The 21,215-nt window shown below is 32.4% G+C and overlaps 1 protein-coding gene across 2 annotated transcripts; it reads left to right on the forward strand.

Annotated features, from left to right (window-relative positions):
• Positions 1-5,576: 5,576 nt before the first annotated feature.
• Positions 5,577-20,465, forward strand: LOC142225460 (protein RCC2). Of its 2 annotated transcripts, none has more exons than XM_075295216.1 (4): positions 5,577-5,727; positions 6,151-6,505; positions 18,757-19,335; positions 19,404-20,465. In XM_075295216.1, exons 2-4 carry the CDS (start codon positions 6,173-6,175, stop codon positions 19,938-19,940), a joined length of 1,449 nt encoding a protein of 482 aa, XP_075151331.1. In that variant the 5' UTR covers positions 5,577-5,727; positions 6,151-6,172; the 3' UTR covers positions 19,941-20,465. The 2 variants fall into 2 exon arrangements, with proteins under 2 accessions (XP_075151331.1, XP_075151332.1); XM_075295217.1 differs by lacking the exon at positions 5,577-5,727 and adding an exon at positions 6,006-6,075.
• Positions 20,466-21,215: the final 750 nt, after the last annotated feature.

Below are 21,215 nucleotides of genomic sequence, written 5' to 3' on the forward strand. Positions count from 1 at the left end.
TGTTTGTCGGACAAATTCAAAACGCGAACTAGTAATAGTCTCTCTTTATTCGCTGTTACCAGGACATTTGCTATCAAGATGTTGTTGTTTTTGTTTTCTGCTGGTTCAACAATCCTCAATTTGCCGACTTCACAATCTCCATTCATTGGCATTCTCCATTCGCTTCAGAATGCGGTGGTATTAACTCTGGCTTGCTCGTAGTCAACCGTCTGATAGGGGTATTCTTGTCGTATCCCACATTAACTGGTATTTCGGTATCGGACCAGGTCATGACACGACGTTTCATATCCAGGTTTAGACCAAAGGCAATCATGAAATCCGCACCTATTATAACTTCATCTACTATATCGGCCACAATGAACTCATACTTAACGGATATGTTGGCAATAGTCAGCTTAATGACGACCTTCCCATATACTGTTGCGGTTTCCCCTGTGGCCGTGCGTAGTTTGACTCCAATCAATGGTGTAACTTTTTCTTTTACTATGTCTGATCTAACTATAGACTTCGACGCAGCCGTATCCAACGTCAATGTACGCTTGTCGCCGTTAATAAACCCAGCGACAGTTAAATTGTTATTTTGCTGTTGTACTATTGCTATGGCCATCATCTGTGGGAGCCAGCTCTTGCCCCGCTGAACTAGCTTTGCAGATGAACAGTTGAATCTCATACGCATGCAGTTAAAATCAAGCGAAGAATCTGTGTCAGCAGCAAAAGAAAATGCAAATGCGGCCAGAGAGATTTCAAATGCCGCAAAAGAAATCAAATGCCGAAAAAGAGTTATCATTGCGTTTAAAAGATTTTTTAGATAATGATTACCAATCTGGCCATTTGTTGTCTTAGATTGCTGTATTTATATTACTTTGTACTATAAACTTAAAGTTTATATATATTTTTAAAAGACTGTGTCAAAGTTCCTTATTAAATATTAAAAAAAGCTAATAATTTTAATATTATAAATATTATTTAATATTAAAAATATTACAATTGACTAAAACTTATTAACTTTTTTGAATATTTACCACTTAAGTTTGCAATTCGAAGCCTGAATGGCGAATTACAATGAAAGACTTTAAAGAAAGAAAAAAAAAAAGCTTTCGAAAATCCCTTTTTTGTTTTTTATAAAAGAAATGTATAAAGCATTATTTTATATAATTAATACATATGTTTTTTTATGTCAAATATGTATTTAATTTATGTACTTATTCATATTATAGATATAATAATTAATAATTTTAAAAACAAAATAAAAAAAATAAATAATATATTTAACAAAATGAAATTACACATAACAATATTACAAATTTATTGCTATTTGATTTCTTATAGTAGCTCCAATATTACTTTCCGATTCTCCACTGTGGTAGTCCTGAACTTGTTCATCTTCTGTGACAATCTCTGGCAAATCGTTCAGTAGCTCACAATTGAAGTGAATGCATATATTATGCAAAGCGCAGCATGGATTTAATATTTTGCATGCCTTTTCGGGGCTGTAATGGAGACCTCTTAAGCCCAGTACACAACGAAAACGATTTTTAAGTACGCCTATAGTGCGCTCCACCACATTTCGAGTGCTTGTATGTACTTTATTGTAGCGTTTTTCATAACCTGTTGTAGGATTCCTGTAGGGAATCAGATAACGGAGCAGTTTGTTACCACTATCGCCTATAAAGTATTAACGATTTTCGATTTGATCAAATAAGAAAATCTAAGGTTAACTTTAGTAATATCTACACTGAAAAAATATTGCGAGGCCAAAGTTTTCTTGTCCTTAATACTTAGTACTAAGTTTGGTTCTGCGAAAAACGAATATCTTCTTCTATCTCCGTAAATAGGGTCTCAAACCCAGGGATGTTAACCTATTTATGCGAAATAATATGCCTGCCTATTTTTCGTGCGAAAAATCCAGGGTTGTACAAATATGTGTCTGAAAATACTCAAAACAAAGATTTCGCATATATTCCGCGCCAACGTTTTTTATATGGAGTATAACAGTTTCTCGTGTGAAAACGTGATCTTAGTACAAGGCTTAAAGTACGAATGCAATTTTTTTTTTTAAGGATAAAGGACGCACATCTTTGATATAATTATTTTATTTTGCTTTGCAGCTGTTACCAATTTACCCAAAATCCAAAAATTTCGTTTCCCTGCGTCGAACTCATTTTTCAATTGGTGATGAATAGCACTATACTCCCAAACAAAAGAATCATGGGTTGCACCTGGAAACGTCCATCAACAGCGAGAATTCGTAAATCATTATCACATATCTGTTAAAAATAAAATGCCAATTAAAATTTGATTTGAAATTATTGTTAAAGTGTATTACGATCATTGCATTGATGCTGTAGAATCCCTTCCTGTTGTAGTATTGGGCTTTATCTTCGGTACTGGGTCCTTTGATTCTAATGTGGGTTCCATCCACACATCCTATAACCCTCGGGAATCCACGTTTTATAAAGAATGACCGTTTTATGGAATCTTCGTCTTCTCGTTGCGGCATTTTTATCCACTTTGGGCAAACATGTTTCTCAAATAAGTTCGTGTTTGAAATTGTACGACAAACTGTCGTATTGGCAGTAGAAAAAATATTTTCATTTCCAATCGAATGTTGGTATCCTCCAGTGGCCAGGAATCGCAAAAATGTTGCCAGTTTTACATCAATTCTTACGGCAGTGCAACGATAACTTGGTCTCCATTCCAATTGTAAAATGTCAATCAGAGCTTTCAAAATGTCTTTGGTGACACGAAAATTACTAATAAATCCGGAATAATTAAAGTATTAACATATTTGTTCGTCAAAATGCACAGATATAAACATTGATTATTTACCTGGCTGATGGCAATTCCAAGACATTAGATGCATCCCGTAGTTTACTCCGTGGAATTTCAGCGGCTTCGCTATTTTCGCCATTCATAAAATATAGCGCAAATGAGACATTCATTGTGCAAAAAATTAAACACGGCACTCAAAAATAAACAAATAATAAACAAAACAACTACAATAGGGCTGTTTTCTTTTAGAACTGGATACCCTAAGCCGTGAAGGACTAAAAGAAAATAGAGTACTCGTTTATCCAGGACATCTCCAAAAATATGCAACACTGTCATCGACTGTTTAAAAACAAACACAGAAAAGAAGTGAAATCTTGCGTTTTTAATGTATGAAATGTTCAAATAGTAATAAATATTTACTGCTGCAATTATTTATGACACTGTACCACTTTGAATTTCATGTAAATTGCTATTGTCACTTTATCAAAATGCAATCTGGCATCATCGGCGCGACTTGCACTGATGAGTTGTTCTGGACAGAACACCAGTGCAAAGATGTTCTGGATAGCCCATACAAATGTTGCATCCAGTGCTAAAAGAAAACAGCCCTAATGCCAAATTGAGTTTTGATGACGTAGCATGCCAAAATAGTATGGACGTTATACAGATATTTCAAATTATTATGATATGGCTATATTAGCATTTGACATATTTTATCTCAACGTAAATCGTAACGTAAATCATGCGAACGAACGAAAGAAAGTTAGAGAAACCCAAATCTAGACGAAAGTGAGTGACTGCCGTTCGTTCGCAATTGCTTTCGTTCGGATATCAGAAATAGGCTTAATTTTCTTACAATACTTTGTAAGTCATTTTTTGGTGTTTTTTGAAAAATGTTATTCAAAACAGTTTGTTTACATTTAGAACAGAGTTCAAAGTGAAGAAGCAACATCGACGTGCTTTTCTTCGACTCTGATATATAAAGTAAACACTAGTTGTGTTCCTTTACGTACTACTAGTTACTACTTTTACTAGTTTTTACTAGAAACCGTTCCTCAACCCCAAAAAATAGTAAAAGTAGTAAACAATTTTAAGAGAACAATGTCAAAATGCATGTCTCTTTTAAAATTTTTTTACTACATGTTACTCGACAAATTCTTTCGAGTAAAAGTTGTAGATATGTCATGACAAAAATAATTATTTGTTTTCAAATTTTCCAAACTAAAGTAGTTCCAAATCGCTTTTTTTGGAAATAAATCTGTAACTTTTTAATGGATTAAGATATCATCATAATTTTTTCTTGGCAAACGCGCAATTATGCACCGATTTTCATGATTTTTGCTTTGCTGGATAGAACTTATAAACTACCATAAAAAGATTGTGTATATATGCGAATATATCTAATATTTGCGAGAGAGGGCCTTACAATTTATTTTTTTTTTTTGCAAAATTTGAACAAAGTGGGGTCTGTATTTTGAGTCTAGAAGGACTACATTCCTTATAAAATTCTACGTATTCTGGAGGAAAATTTTGTGCACCTTTGTGCTTTAGATTTAACGTGTAGACTCCATAATTTGGAATTTCAAAACAATGCCGAACCAATACCACTTGTTTCGAAAAAAGTACCAAAACATTGACCGACTCACACCAAATTCGGCACACCCTTTAATGGACCAAAAGTACCTCTACGTTTTGAATTTCATGCAAATCGGATAAAAGTTTTAATGTCTATGTCATGAAGACCCCAATTCGGGGGTCGGTTCATATGGAAGCAAAATCGAAACTTAGGCCGAAGTAGTCCCATCTTCAAAATTGACCTGCATGTAGAAGAAAAACGTGTCTGTTAAAATTTCAGCACTATAGGTTCATTATTGAAGGAAGTAGCCTGATTACAACAGATAGCCAGACAGAGAGACATCGTCTTATAATTTCTCCCTGATCAAGACTATATATACTTTATATAGTCAGAATTCGTTATTTGTATGTGTTACAAACAGAATGAAAAACCCCACGTTATAAGATACTGATAATATGCGCTATTACTCTACTTTATGGCCCAGAAGCCAGAGTTTTACTTTGATTAAAATTTTTGCAAAAGGAGTACTTTTTATAACAAAGTAAAAACCATAGCTTCTTTCTTCCGTAATAAGGATTTCAAAGTTTCCTGCAAAAAATCTGCCATTTGTCAAAAAAAAAATCGATATAAAAGTATTTAATTTACCTACATGTTTTGAAAATATTCAAATCACAATGCTTCTTTTGATTTTTATTTGACATAATGATGGCAAAATACTTTCACGTAAATTTTGTACTTTTTGATATGCTTCCCCCATCACAGTTGGCGATTGTTGTGGTGACATTTACGAGTCTGTGGTAGCGATGAGGATGAAATCTAACTTTGAAATGGTGGCAGGGCTGGTACGCACCTCTAATGAAAATTTTTATTCATAACAGGGTTGTCAAGCCTATTTTGGAGAGATGTTGGCAGCAAACATTTGATTTGTTACAATCATTGTGTGCGTAACAGTTCTAAGAGGTCTCTAAATAATCAAACATTTATTTGAGGAATATTTGGAACAAATATTAAAAATTTTTAAAAGAGACTAGCTGGTTTAAAAATCGTGTGCATTAACTTCTCTATACTCTATACACAAAACTCTACCGAATATGTCGCGGCCATTACAATTTTTTTGTGTGTAGCGCCGTTGTTTTTAGGTGATCTGGGTTTTTCGAACGTATCGCTAAATATCGATAGTACCTTCAAAATAAAATTATCGATAATCGATAGTGCTATCGATTGTTTTGCAGCTCTACATTAACAAGCGCGTTTCATTGTGGAGGAGAGAAGAAAGAGAGCGTCATCTATTTTGCGTCCATTTGTTTGAGTTATTGAGTTATTTGAATTTTATATTTTTGTTTTCAAACAAAAGTGAGACTGATATTTTCTAAATAAAGGTATGTTGCAATATTGAGTAAGTAAATGGACAGTAGATTTATTCATACAAAGTTGTAGAAAACGAAAAAATATAGTGGCGTCTGTACTTTTTATACAAGCTTGCAAATTGGCGGATATCAGGATGTAATTCATATTAGAGGATTTTTTATATGCTTCCTTAATATAGATAACCAGATAAAATGAAACTTATTTTATTGTCGCATAGAACAAAATAAGCATTCTGAGTAAATGAATACGACTTTTTACGCTTTCTTTATAGCTTTTCTTTAGTGCATATAAAGAATCGGCAGACACAAATACTAAGACAATTCGCAAGTAGATAAACACACGCTCGCAATCTGAGACCGGTGATTTTGTTTTAGCTTACAGCAAATTTCGATAAAGGCTTAACTAATGCTGCCTTTGTTTCTTTGATTTTTCAGTCATTTTGTTTTACCTTGTACAATGTCTGCCAAAAGAAAAGCTGGTGGTAATGGAAATGGTCCAAATAAAAGACGTCCCAAAAAGAAGGAATCTGACTATGAAGACAACGTAAGTGAAGAATCTGAGGATGAAGGGCAATCTACTTCGAATCAAGTAGAAGTATTAATTCCAAGTGATGACATGGACCCCCCAACTAAATTACCAGATGATTTATTGGCTACCATGGAGAAGACCCCAGGACAAATGCTAATTGCTGGCATGGTTACATGGGATCTGACAGGCAAAAGAGATCGCAAAAATGTAGTGAAAGTTCGCCCAAACTTGTACAGTTTCCATCGATTCACAGATGAAAAGGTGAGTGTTCCTCTGATTACATATGTATATTTTCAAAGTTATGTTTGTACATTATTATACCCTCCACCATAGGATGGGGGTATATTAACTATGCCATTCCGTTTGTAACACATCGAAATATTGCTCTAAGACCCCATAAAGTATATATATTCTGGGTCGTGGTGAAATTTTTGAGTCAATCTAAGAATGTCCGTCGTCCGTCTGTTCAAATCTCGCTAACTTCCGAACGAAACAAGCTATAAACTTGAAATTTGACATAAGTAGTTGTTATTGATGTGGGTCGGACCACTTTTACGTATAGCCCCCATATAAACCGAAGATTTGGCTTGCGGAGCCTCTTGGAGGAGCAAAATTCATCCGATCCGGTTGAAGTTTGGTACGTGGTATTAGTATATGGTATCTAACAACTATGCAAAAATTGGTCCATATCGGTCCATAATTATATATAGGCCCCATATAAACCGATCCCCAGATTTGACCTCCGGTACCTCTTGGAGTAGCAAAATTCATCCGATCCGGTTGAAATTTGGTACGTGGTTTTAGTATATAACAACCATGCAAAAATTGGTCCATATCGGTCCATAATTGTATATAGTCCCCATATAAACCGATCCCCAGATTTGACCTCCGGAGCTTCTTGGAGCAACAAAATCATTCGATCCGGTTGAAATTTGGCACGTTGAATTAGTATATGATCTTTAACAACCATTCAAAAATTCATCCATATATGTCCATATTTATATATAGTCCCTGTGGGTCAAACGAAATTCAGATCAAACGTACAATTTTTTTTTTTAATTTTTTAACAAATCTTTTATAACCAAATAGCTTTCAACCCCGCAATGAATAAATTACAAACATGTATCTCAATATTCGATTGAAGATAACTCGTAGCTTTCTTATGTTTTGTAGGGTAGTGCCAGAATACACCTCCAAACAATAAAGAATATGCGTCATTAGAAGGGAATGTCCTAGATTATTCTTAACAGAAACATTTTAATTGTTTACCAATTGTAACACCCAAGCATTTTAAAGTGTCCACAAACTCAACTGCAATCCCATCGAAGCGAATATCAAATTCAAAATGATCATTCCGCGAGCCTAAACTCAACGCTTTAGTTTTATTCGTGTTGAACTTAAAAAAGTTGGCTCTAGCCCTATTTGAAGCTCTAGATAAAACATAATTCATAGTGGCTTGATGAGAATCATTGAATTGCTTGTCACACGAGAAAAACAAATTGATGTCATCAGCAAAAATATAAGTTCGACGTATCTATGAATTCAACAAAATCGTTTACATAAATTAGGAACAATAAGGGCCCAAGGACGGATCCTTGTGGTATCCCACTCGTGCACTTCTCAACCAAGGATTCTCTATTGCCAACGCAAACAAACTGTTCACGGTTTATCAAATATGAATATATTAACCTACCAGAAGTGGAAGCAAAATTGAACATATTCGATAGTTTCTCCATCAAGTTAACGTGGCAAACTGTATTGTTAATAATTTGGCTTCGTGATTCATTGCATTTCAATACGTCTTATAAGAAAAGTGATATGAAATAAAATTACTTAAAGTTTAATTTTTTTGTATTGATTTAGAAAATGCGTAAACGCATTTCTCAGTTCAACCGCATCTATACATCTAAAAGAAAATCCATTGTCGGGGAATGATTCAAAATCCGGCTCTCTATCCAACATCATTGTCTGCTGAGAAACAAAGTAATGATTAAGAGAATCAGTGTCAAACTGTTCAGTTGCTTGTCTAACCCTTCCGCACAATCTTCTATTAATAGCATCACATATGTATCTCTTGTCGCAACTACTAAAACGCTCCGTCCAATATCTTTTTTTATGTTTCCTCAAAATAGATTTCACAATATTCCTGTACTTACAGTACGTTCCCCAGGTTTCCGTGCTGCGATTTTCAATAAACGCCCTAAATGACAAATCACGCAATCTACAAGCACTTCTAACGTCTGGCAAATCTATAAAATAGGTATTATCCTTATATTCTATTTTCATAACTGGAACATTATCGTGAATGTCAAATAATAGATTGTTAAAAGTATCAAGTTGCACATCAACGTTGTTCGTCCCATTCAAAGCTTCCAATGTCTGCTCAGTCATAAAATCGTATACAGCATCTAGATTGATCCTTGTATAATCTTTTACATAGGTCCATGTCTCAGTAACTTTGAAAGCAACATCAAAGCTTAAATATATAAACGAGTGATGTGATATAGAGGGTGTCACAAATTGCCCAGAAGATTTCACAAAATCAATATCACTGACGATTGCAAAGTCGGTCAATGAAGTAGAATTATAATGTATATCAAAATGGGTAGGCAAACAGTTACGGAAATAATTCAATCCACAGGTGTGACAAAGATCTCGTATATGACAGGCCTTAGATGGGTTGAACATATTCATATTGTAATCCCCCATAATAACAATATTCCTATATCTTGCGCTAATATCCCCAGCACTACATCTAAACTTTCTAAATTGCCGTGTGGTACGTATACAACTCCAACGAGCACTTTATCTCCCGCTATGCAGATCTCAACAAAAAGGGCCTCATATATCGATGGGTTTGAACACCTTTATACCTCTCTAGCAGATATAACCTTGCGAATAAAGAGCGCCACACCACCTCCTCTCATATCCAACCTATCATTTCTAATCAAAAAAATAATCATGTATGTTCATGGAACAATCTGATATATGAAGTTTTAACCATGTCTCCGATATTGCTATAGCGTCCAATAACGAGTCATTCACCAAAGATTTAAACTCATCAAATTTAGAGGAACGAAAAGGCGGATTTAAACTCTGGACGTCCATATGTCCTACCTTCAAAAAATTATTTGAGTTTAAAGAAAATTCTCTCAATTGTTTTCTATTAAAAAATTCATTGTGCAAACTTCTCCGAGATCAGTTAAATCAATCCTTTCTACGGCTGAACATTTACTACATATACTATCCTGTAGTTATATAAAAATAAATGAGAGACAACAGAAAGCTTTGAAACATTTGATGCTATGCAAAAAATATAGCTTAAAATGTTTCGCTCTTGATTGCCATCTATTAATGACACATAATAATAGCTAAGTTAGCTTTAACTTCAAAAATTTTGTGAAAATTTGTATTTCTACAGAAAATTTTACCAGAATTTTATTTCTAAATAAATTTTTTTCAATTTTATTTCCATAGAAAATTTTGCCCAAATTTTATTTCCATAGAAAATGTTGTCAAAATTTTATTTCTACAGAAAATTTTGCCAAAATTTTATTTCTATAGAAAATTTTGCCAAAATTGTATTTCTATAGAAAATTTTGCCAAAATTGTAATTCTATAGAAAATTTTGCCAAAATTTTATTTATATAGAAAATTTTGCCAAAAGTTTATTTCTATAGAAAATTTTGCCAAAATTTTATTTCTATAGAAAATTTTGTTAAAATTGTGTGAATATTTTATTTCTATAGAAAATTTTGCTAAAATTTTATTTCTATAGAATATTTTGCCAAAATTTAATTTCTATAGAATTTTTTGCAAAAATTTTATTTCTACAAAAAGTTTTGCCAAAATTTTATTTCTATAGAAAATTTTGCCAAAATTTTATTTCTAAAAAAGGTTTTGCCAAAATTGTATTTCTATAGAAAGTTTTGCCAAAATTTTATTTCTATAGAAAATTTTGTTAAAATTGTGTGAATATTTAATTTCTATACAAAATTTTGCCAACATTTTATTTCTATAGAAAATGTTGCCTAAATTTTATTTCTATAGAAAATTTTGCCAAAATTTTATTTCCATAGAAAATTTTGCAATATTTTTTTCATGGAAAATTTTGCTAAAATTTTATTTCTGCTAAAAAAATTGTTAACATTTTATTTCTGTAGAAAATTGTGCCAATATTTTATTTCTATTTAAAATTTTGTCAAATTTTTATTTTATAGAGAATTTTAGAGAGATATATTCTGCCAAACTACCAGAACATCTAGAATTCTACTAATCTACCAAACAGAAAAAAATCTACCATTTTTGATAGAATTCTATCAACTGTGGTAACCGTGCCTCTGAAAACCCTTGGAGGAGCAAAATGTATCCGATTCGGTTGAAATTTGGTACATTGTGTTAGTATGGACCATGCCAAAATTTGTCCATATCAGTCTATAGTAACATAGAGCCCCCAGATAAACCGATTCCCAATCACATAAAATGTTGTCTATATCGGTTCATAAGTATGTATTTCAATTCTGGCTATCTAAAATTTTCTGGCGCAAAATTTCATATCGGTTCGAAATTACTTGTAGACTTTTCCTATCTATATACAGTAAGGGACAATATTGTTCATGAAATTCAAGTTTTTTTAAAAAATGTAACAAAACATTTTATTCACTTTAATGTCAACTTTTTTTAATTATTTTAAAAACATTCCAATTACTAAATACAAAAAAAAACAGAAACTTAAAATAATTCTTTAAATATAAAGTTTTAGCGGATATTAATACAAGGGCATAATTGTGAACAATTATGACCCCTAGCGGAAAAGTCGTATTTGACTTCTACCAGTATTTTGTGCGATCTCCAGGTGATTTTTTAACAGCTTTTATTCTTTTGGCATACTTTTTACGAGTTTATTTAGCACTTCTGCATCAATATTTACCCCAAAGACAATACACGTCAATGCAAATGTTGCATTGACGGTGTTAGTTTCTCCATACATGTTTGTAACTTTTTTGTTTTTCGTTTTTATTTTTTAAATGAAAAACTTAATTTTCTTAATGAAACAATGTTCAATTTTAGGCAACAACAAAAAAATTAAATTTTCCACTTTATGGAAATGTATTTTCTTCACTTAATTTCTTTTTATTGGCATGTTAATGCTATGTCAATACTTGTCGTATACGCGTTTGGTTCGATAAACGAAAATGGTTTGATGTGCTCAGTAGCCAATTTCCCATCTTCCTACGTGTATTGTCTTTGATTTACCCTGGCTTCAGTAGAACGGTCCCTAAGTTCATTAACGGTCGTAGGTGGATGCTTTTTAGCAAAAATCTTTTTTTTTTAACCCTCTAATGCCCCAATTTTTTGCTGATTAAATATTCAATGTTAACGTCACAAAAGCAAGAAAAGTTTTCTTTTTATTTTACCCATTTTTGTTGTCTTAATATGTGTTTTACTATTTTTTTATGAAGCACGCCTAAAGGCGGGATTGGCATTTGAGGGTTAAAACAGACCAAAGATTTCGATTGGGTTTAAATCGGCCGATTGGGGAGGCCAATCTACTTTTTAGCCTTTTTCGCGTATGCTTAGGATCGTTATCCTGCATAAAGGTGTCGTTTTGTCCTGGTTTCAAGCCGAATATGTCCAGACTTGGAAGATATGTCTTCAGGAATGGTGATATAGTCCGCAGCACACATTTTACCTCTAAAGGTAAAAGTACTATGTTCGGTTTTCGAGTTGAGAACCACTTTATATTTCTTGAGGAAAAAGAAACTGCGCATCAATTGAGTTAATTTATCTGCTTAATATTGAACAGTTTTAATAAAGTAACCGCGAAAATTTCAACGCGAAAACCGAACATAGTACCTACCTTCATTCGGCGAAATACTCCAAGTTGGTTTCCACGAAAACAGCCACTTCCAAATTTTAATGTTTGGCAAATATTTCGTTCTTTAACTCTAACGCTTTTATCCACCCATGTCCATGCCGTCCATCAGAGCCAATTAGATTGTTTTTTGTCTCATCTCATATTGTGAAGTTTTCGTATTTTTTTTTTTTTTTTTTTGCAAAGTCCAGACTTTACCCTGGCTACTAAACCACTGGCTTTTTAGTATTGTGTTCCGGAGAAGACGGATTAAAAATTGCAATTGCCCAGTGCCAGGGTCTGATAGCAATCATAGGAATATTAAGCAAGTTTAAGCCTGAGGAACCGGGGTATTTCGATAGATATTGTCCTATTCGACAGAGAAAAAAACGTTTTAACATTTTTTTTCTTGTTGTATAGCGCTAAAAAGTGGGAAAACAATATATATATTTTTTTATCCATGTAGTGTTATATTTTTCTTTTGCATCATGTGTGTGTATAAATATTAATTTTTATGATAAGTTATGTAGGAATTATTTTATACTTATTATTCTGGTAGAGAGTTGATATTTATGGGGTACATTATTTTTATTAACTATATGGTTATTAGTGGAGGGTGTCCTTTAAATTAGGTTGTTTCGCTGGGCTAATATGGGGTCGCTGTAGACGGATGGTTTTCAACCCCTGGGTGCCGGGTGCGTACTACTTTAAGAGAGCTCCTCTAGGTAGAGTACTGTTAAGGCCAGGGGGCTTATCACGGCATTCGATATCGAATTCATAATCGTATCGAAAAAATTGTCGATACGATTAAAAGTTTGGATCACGGGATTCGATCGAATTTTTATGCAATTTCTCAAGCGTTGCCAACAGCAAAAAACGAAGCAGAACAAAATGAAATGATAAAATTAAGTTAGCGCCACAAAATAGAATGTAGAAAAAAACATGTTTTTGGAGGTTTCAAAGTAAAAAGTAAATTGTATTGCATTATATCTTATGGACCCATATCTCTTTTTACATTCCTCCGAATTCCTTCCTAATTGGAGGATGAGATGAATATAAAATAATTCGGCGACAAATAAGGAATAAAAGTGCACATTGCTATTGGTGTAAGTACATGGGTTTGAAATGGTGTGCACTGTTAGAAAGTCACCTTTTGCAGGCGATTTCGGCTGACGAAGGAGGCGTTCAAATGGAAAATAATTTTTGGTGGCATGTCAACGTCAATTCTATCACTTTACAATTGTCTGCCGTCTTAAAACTTTTTGCGAGTGGAAGCCTTCATAATTCACTATTCTTACAAGGTGGTCCAGAAGCGTTATGTTGTCACAGAATGGTACGGTATTTGATTGATCACAATCTCTTGGATATCGATCTAGCATGTTCACTTTATATATGGTTATTTGCCAAGCTAGGATACTCGCTGCCGAACTCGACTATGACCAATTTTTGTTTAACTTTTATTGGAGTTGCATTAGTCCTAAATATTCAAAATATGTTCATTATATGTAAATTTACTACAAACTAGCAACAATTCGAACTAAAACTAATATATTTACATTTGCTATATGGCGAAAACAATGTAAAAAACAAGTGAAAAATGTTTCACGATTGCAATTTACCAATCAAAAAAAATTGTCGATCAAAAAAACTCGATATCGACTCCCGTGATCCGAAAAATTTAGATTTCGATCAAAAGTTCTCGATATCCAATGCCGTGATTAGCCCCCAGTTTGAGAGTGTGGCGTATTTGCGCCGTGTAGAGAGCCTATCAGATCTAGCGAAATGTTCTAAAAGTAAAGGAAAGGAAGTGTTAGTCAGATACAGCGTTGCCAATTTAGCTTTTTTCCCGCTAGATTTGGCTTTTTTTAAAGACGTTTAGCGGGGAAAAAATGCATTTAGCTTTTAGCTTTTTTTCTGGCTTTTTTTCATGACCCTTTTAGCTATTTTTGGCTTTTTTATTTTCGACATGTTCCTATTGAAATATGGATAAAACTTCGTTTTTATCTAAGTCTTGCTGCCAGAATAAGGTTTACCGCATATTTCAGAGCTCAATTGAAGCCTTAATAATTATTCCAGCCATTATGCGGGCATTTTTGCCGCAAATACACCTTGTTGTAAAGTTTTTTCCTCGTATTCATAAAAGTTATCGTAAATTTTAAATCTACTATTACCATACAAATTCCTTATATAAACTGTCAGTAAATTATTAGGAATAATAGCATTTGACCCGTTTATCCTTTTTATCCTATAATACGTATTCTAAAGTTATTATGATATTACTAAATTAAAATAGTAGATGTGAATTGCTTTGTACACTGAAAAAATATTGTCATGAGGCCAAAGATTTCATGTCTTTAAAATACGAACGCGAATTTTGGTTATAATAGCATTTGTGAATTTCTCTTATATGTTATAAACTGTTTTCCTTGTCCAAAAGCCGATAAAATGGTTTTGTCCTTATAGTTAAGTGATTCAACGTAAAAATGGGTATCTTTTCATGAAAGAAGGCTAGGGTCAATTCTAACAAAATTCTTAAAATTAATTAAATACACCCAGAGAAGGAATATGATCACCTCAAACATGTTTTAAGAGCAAAATGTTATTTTTGGGTGGTGACCATGTAACATGGTTTTCGCAAACATGTTATTTTCTCGGAAATCATGTATCTGATTTCGGCAAGCAGTTTATATTTGACGATAAAATAACATTTTAGTGACTAACATGTTACATGGTCGCCATACAAAAATAACATTTTGCTGTTTGATGGATCATATTCCTTCTCTGCGTGTAGTCTTTAAATTTGTGGAGTTTTTGTATCTCGACCACAAACCAAAATAGCGTTCAAAAATAGAAGAGGTTTTGCAACATTTTATTTTAAAAACGTATACGCAGAATAATTTCTACTTAAAGTCGAGTCTGAATTAGGAAATTTATGTTGTCGTTAGCACGTTTTTAAAGCACTGTGATAGCTCATGAAGAAAAAGCTGAAAAAAAACGAATATATTCAAATTTGACTCTGAATCAATACCAAAATCATTAGTGTACAAAAATCTTTGGAACCGAACATAGAAATAATTAAGGAAATAAAGTTTTGAATGTGGTATTATTTTTTTTAACAACAAAAAAATGCAATAAAAAATTCGTAGTGATAGGATCAAAATAAATCTGCTATTTATTACTGGAATGGATTTACATTTACGAAAATTGGACAATAGGTTTGTATGGGAAATTTTCGAATAAAAGTTATTCAGTATAAACTTGCAAGACAGTTAGAATGTGTTTTATTCTCTTGGGTAATATTAGGAGAAGTGTACACATTCAGGAATTTATCATTAATTCAGTTAAAACGAAATATATTGATATTTTGATGATTAACCATCTGATAATTGCAAGTTTACCGGGAAAAAAGTTTTTACTAGGAAATATAAATGAAGAACTTCCAGTAAAAATTTGTGATAGTAATCAAAATGTATCGAGTACGCAAACAGAGCTAATATGACATAGATTTTCTTACAGTCTCACAGAAATGGAAATAAAATGAATACAATTAAAATAATATGCATTTTAAGTGAAATAAAGCCTTTAAGTTTGTTAAATTTCAATCAAAAATGTGACTTTTGATCAGGGCTGTGGAGTCGGAGTCGGAGTCTTGGAGTCGGAGTCGGAGTCTGAAGATTTTGCTGGAGTCGGAGTCGGAGTCGTAAAAATTTTGCTCGACTCCGACTCCGGCTAAACCAAATTTTTTAAAATACTTCACATTTTTGTAACTAAGCAAGTTTTTACGCAAATTAGTTTCCATTGCGTTATTCATTCGATCAATGTACAGCATGATTGTAAATGAAAATCAACTTCCAATTACGACTATCTTTTTATGTTTCCTAGAATGCTAGACTAGCAGATAGGCTGGATCGATCCATTTTAATGCCCATATCAATTTATTTGAAATATTTCGAACAATCGAAATTATTTTGTTTAATTTTATCTTAAGGCCATAAACATATGTGGAATATTGACAGAAAATTTTTTCAAAGTTGTTTTTTATAGAAAAATTGTCAAAATGTTATTTCTATAAAAAGTTTTGTCAAAATTTTATTTCTATAGCAAATTTTGTCAAAATTTTATTTCTATAAAAATTTTATTCAAAATTTTATTACTATAGAAATATTTTTTTCTATGGGAAATTTAGTCAAAATTTTATTGAATTTATTTAAATTGAGTCAAAATTTTGTTTCTATAGAAAATTTTGCAAAATTTAGTTTGTTACACAATTTTTTTTTCAAAATTTTATTTCTATTGATAAGTTTATTTCTATAAAAATTTAAATCAAAATTTTATTTCTATAGAAAATTTTGCCAATATTTTATAGTAATAGATTTTTTTATTAGAAAATTTGGTCAAAATGTTATTTCAATAGAAAATTTTTTCAAAATTTTATTTCTATAGAAAATTTTGTCAAAATTTTGCTTCTGTAGGAAATTTAGTCAAAATTTTGTTTCTGTAGAATATTTTGCAGAATTTTATTTTCTACACAAAATTTTTTCTTAAATCATATTTTTATTGAACATTTTATCAAAATTTTATTTCTATAAGAAAAAATTGTCAAATTTTATTTCTATAGCAAATTTTCTCAAATTTTTTTTCTTACTGATGCTCACTGAAACTCACTGCTATAAAAAATGTATTCAAAATTGTATTACTATAGAAATATTTTTTTCTATATACAATTTAGTCAAAATTTTATTTCTATATAAAATTTAGTCAAAATTTTGTTTCTATAGAATATTTTGCAAAATTTTATTTCTATAGAAAATTTTGTAAAATTAATACACAATTTTTTTAAATTGTATTTCTATTAATAATTTTTTCAAACTTTTATTTCTATAAAAAATTTAGCCAAATTTTTTCTAAATTTTATTTCTATATATTTGGTCAAAATTGGATTTCTATAGAAAATTTTGCCAAAATTTTATTTCTATAGAAAATTTAGTCAAAATTTTATTTACTAGACAAAAATTTTTCCAAAATTGTATGCTTACTGATACTCACTGCTAAGTCTAAAACTTGTAGAAATGACTCAAATTTTCAAATTTTTCAATGAATGAATCATAAATGCATTTTTGCGAAATTGTCTAAACAATTATAAATATTTCCCAAATATTGCCCGAGATTTTGTAGAAGTCTGATTTGAGATTTTATCAAAATGTAGATCTAAATACAAAGTTGTGCAGAGTATATTATAATCGGCCCGCCCGACTTTAGACTTTCCTTGCATTTTTATTTTTTGTTAAAATTGTGTTACGTCCCATAACGTTAGTTTTAAATTTTAAGTACATAGATTTTGTAGAAGTATATACAATTTTGCCTAAATAGATTCAGATTCAAATTCATGCATATAGTTCGCAACAAATTTAAAGGATTTGAGATAGTATCAATAATTTTGGTCCACAAATACATATACTGTTGGTATCTTCTCATATTATAATGGGTATTTATATCATTATTTTATTTATTAAACATTGCCCTAAATTTTAAATATAGAGTTCAATTGGCATCTAAAGTGAAATTAAGACCTTTTTTTGCACACATAAATAAATACGATACTTTATATCGATCCACTTACGGCACCCCCACAATAGAACTACAAATTTGTGGTATTAAAATGAGATTTAGTTATATTACCCGGAGTCGACTCCGGAGTCGGAGTCGGAGTCGAGCTGATGAAAAATGCTGGAGTCGAAGTCGGAGTCGAGCAAAATTGGCTCGACTCCACAGCCCTGCTTTTGATACAAAAAATTTTAGCTTTTTTTCTAGCTATTTTTTGTAATATTTTTTAGCTTTTTTTGGCTAGTTTTTTGGAAAAATTTAGCGGTTTTTGGTGAAACAATTCTGGCAACGCTGGTCAGATATACATATTTTGAGTGTTTCTGAATATTATTTGTTATGGTTATCAATTTGTATTATATATTTTACTTTTTTTATTTTTTTGTGTTTGGGAAAAAGAATTTAAACGCGATGATATTATGCTTTTCGAGTATACTCTTTTAAGTTATATCGTTTATAAGTTTTTTTGTTTAAGCAAATATTATAAAAAAATATAAATAGTATTCTAAAAAAAACAAAATGATTCTGAAGGCTTAAGTTCTCTTGGAGGGGGATCGGCTACAATGACGGGGTAAGTGTGGAAGATGTGTGCGATAGGGTCCATAAGGAAAAGAAACGATGGTTGGGAGTGGGTGTTTATGGACAAGGTAGGGTGGGCGGTATTAGGGGCTATTCCAACTCAGCTCCTTGTTTTCTGTGTGGATGTCGTTGGTTTTGCTATTGTTGTAGCGTTTTTTTTTTGTGGTCATGGTTAAACATTTTATTTGTTTGCGGGCTTAATGGTAAGGTACAGGGTTGGGATCCTGCCCTGGGGTGTAGACTGAGTTAACTGGCTTCGTACCTTGCTTTTTATGGGCGGTCAAATGAGCGCTTGCCCAGGAGAACCGTAACAAATTGTAAATTACTGTTATCATTTTTACTGGACGGGGATTGATATGTGCCTTCTGACAAAGTAAAATTATCATAATATATACATAGTTAATTTGAAGAAAGAGAACTGTACTATGTTGTAGCTTTTTTACTTCAATTAGATGTATTTATTTCCATTTTCTATTAGTATCGTTTTGTAGCAAGCAGTTGCTCAGCAGCACATTCCATTCTCATCAACATGGACCGTAAAGCTATGGCATTTGGACGCAACCCATCTGGCCAATTGGGGTTACCAGACTCAAAACTATGTGAAAAGCCCACCATTATACCAGCATTGGAAAATTACAATATTGTGCAAGCTGCGGTGGGACGTCATCATTCTCTTTTTTTAACCGACACCGGTAGAGTGTTTGCATGTGGTGACAATAAGTCCGGCCAATGTGGAATTGGCAGTGTAACTCCAACGGTACCAACACCAACATTAATCAATTATAGTGGGCCGCCAATAATTCGCGTTGGATGTGGCGCAGATTTTTCTGTAATATTGGATATAAAGGGAAACTTGCATACCTTTGGCTTACCTGAATACGGTCAATTGGGTCATAATACTGATGCTAAATACTTCGTAAATGCCAATAAGTTGTCATTCCACTTTGAAACATCTCCGAAAAAAATTGTTCTTTATATAGAGAAGAGCAAAGAAGGTCATGTAACACCAGTCGATAGTGTGCAGATAGTCGACTTTGCTTGCGGCAATAACCACACGGTACGTATTACAATTGTTGCTCTTATGATAGCGATATAAACAAACAATGACAATAATACATTTTTCAGGTGGCCATTGATTCGAAGAAGCGAGTTTACAGTTGGGGTTTTGGTGGATTTGGACGTCTTGGTCATGCAGAGCCCAAAGATGAGATGGTTCCTCGTCTAATAAAGTTCTTTGACATTCAAGGACGAGGAGGTCGCAGCGTTTATTGCGGTGCTACTTACAGCTTGGTTGTCAATGAGTTGGGTGTCCTATTCCTGTTTGGTCAAAACAAGAAAACTGGTGAAGCCAATATGTATCCAAAACCGGTACAAGATTTATCCGGCTGGAATATTACCGCAGTCGGTTGCGCAAATACTTCTATAGTAATCTCGGCAGATGATACTCTTATTGCTTGGGGTGCTTCGCCGACATATGGAGAATTGGGCATCGGTGAATTTCAAAAGTCTTCCACAGTTCCTAAGGAAGTGCCGAAAATGGATAGCATGAAAATACCTCAAGTAACCATGGGTTACTCGCATACAATCCTTTTGGTCGATACTGATCATGAAGGAACCAAAGCAAAATATGACAAATTACCGGAATACACCATCGATGATTAGTGGTAGTACAAAGCCACATAAATATTTATAATTTCGAGTATAGCTGGTGCGATAACAAACAATCCGAATATATACAAATCATCTGCATCACCAAACAAAAATTAATTGCACTCCAGCATTTAGGCGAATGCGTTATCATTTTATACTATTGATTCATACTAATACGTAATCGAAAGTTCAGTCGCAGCAAATATGATTATCTCATCCAATCTTCCGCCCTTATGATCCATCGATATATTTTTTACTTTCCAATTTATGAAAACCCTTAATTTTGTTTGTCATTATTTTTAAATTATTGTATTTTTAAGAAAGTATGAACCTCATTTAAGAGGATTTTATTTTAGCATCTCTTATATGTTAAGCGTCATAGTAGTTCTGAACTTTGTCTTACATTTTATTATTGTTCAGTATTTGCGTTACATATACATACATTGCCACATACTATTTTATTTTAATCCATTGTCTTTCTAAACATTGCGTAAACAGTTCAACATTCATTGATTAAAATAAAGAATTAAACTTTAATTTTGTCTACTATTGATTTATTGACACTTCGATCTTCGCCATTAGTTGGTTATCGAATACAAACCTACCATGTCTCTTGTTCCAAGTTACCCATAGAATGCAACAAAAAAAGTAATTCCTAAGTCTTATAATATTCTTTTAGAACTTGCAGACATTTTAGTATAACAATTCAGTAGTTGGATATTATAATGAGGAAAGGATTTTTTGTGCATTCTCTTCATCTTTGTTCGAAAAAAAGACGTCCTTTTGCATTGAACAATTGTTCGCTGGTCACACTTGTCGGTGGAGTGGTTAAATGTTTTATTGTGGCTCAACTATTAAAAAGGAGAACTCTTCCAATATTCAAATGTGATACAGTAGCTCCGGTATATGTGAATCCATTTCATTCTCTAATAATGAATCTCAATTTTATTAGGCATGGAGTTATCTTTTCCCATATCCCGTGTAAAAATTGGGGGATCTGATTTGATATGGTTAGATCTTTGCCAAGATATTGTCAGATCTGAGCAGATCCGAAAAATGGTTATATCTGGTCAGATCTAAATACTATGAAATTGGATTTGATCAGATCTCAAAAATGAGACACAACTAGTCAGATCTAATTTGAAATAATTGTATATTATTTGATACATTTGTATCTTTCGAAATCTTTCAACAGCATACCTGGTCATAATAAAAGCCCATAATTTGTATATAATATGAGATCACTTAATTTATTTAAAAATACAAAAAGTATATGCATTACATACA

Source organism: Haematobia irritans, chromosome 2 (genome assembly GCF_050003625.1).
Source record: "Haematobia irritans isolate KBUSLIRL chromosome 2, ASM5000362v1, whole genome shotgun sequence".
Lineage (NCBI taxonomy): Eukaryota > Metazoa > Arthropoda > Insecta > Diptera > Muscidae > Haematobia > Haematobia irritans.

Excerpts from the sequence above, each read along its gene's own strand:
- LOC142225460 (XM_075295216.1), top strand. The coding sequence starts at position 6,173 with ATGTCTGCCAAAAGAAAAGCTGGTGGTAATGGAAATGGTCCAAATAAA. Across the intron at positions 6,506-18,756 it reads ATCGATTCACAGATGAAAAG|TATCGTTTTGTAGCAAGCAG; the intron begins GTGAGTGTTCCT and ends ATTTTCTATTAG. Across the intron at positions 19,336-19,403 it reads CTTGCGGCAATAACCACACG|GTGGCCATTGATTCGAAGAA; the intron begins GTACGTATTACA and ends TACATTTTTCAG.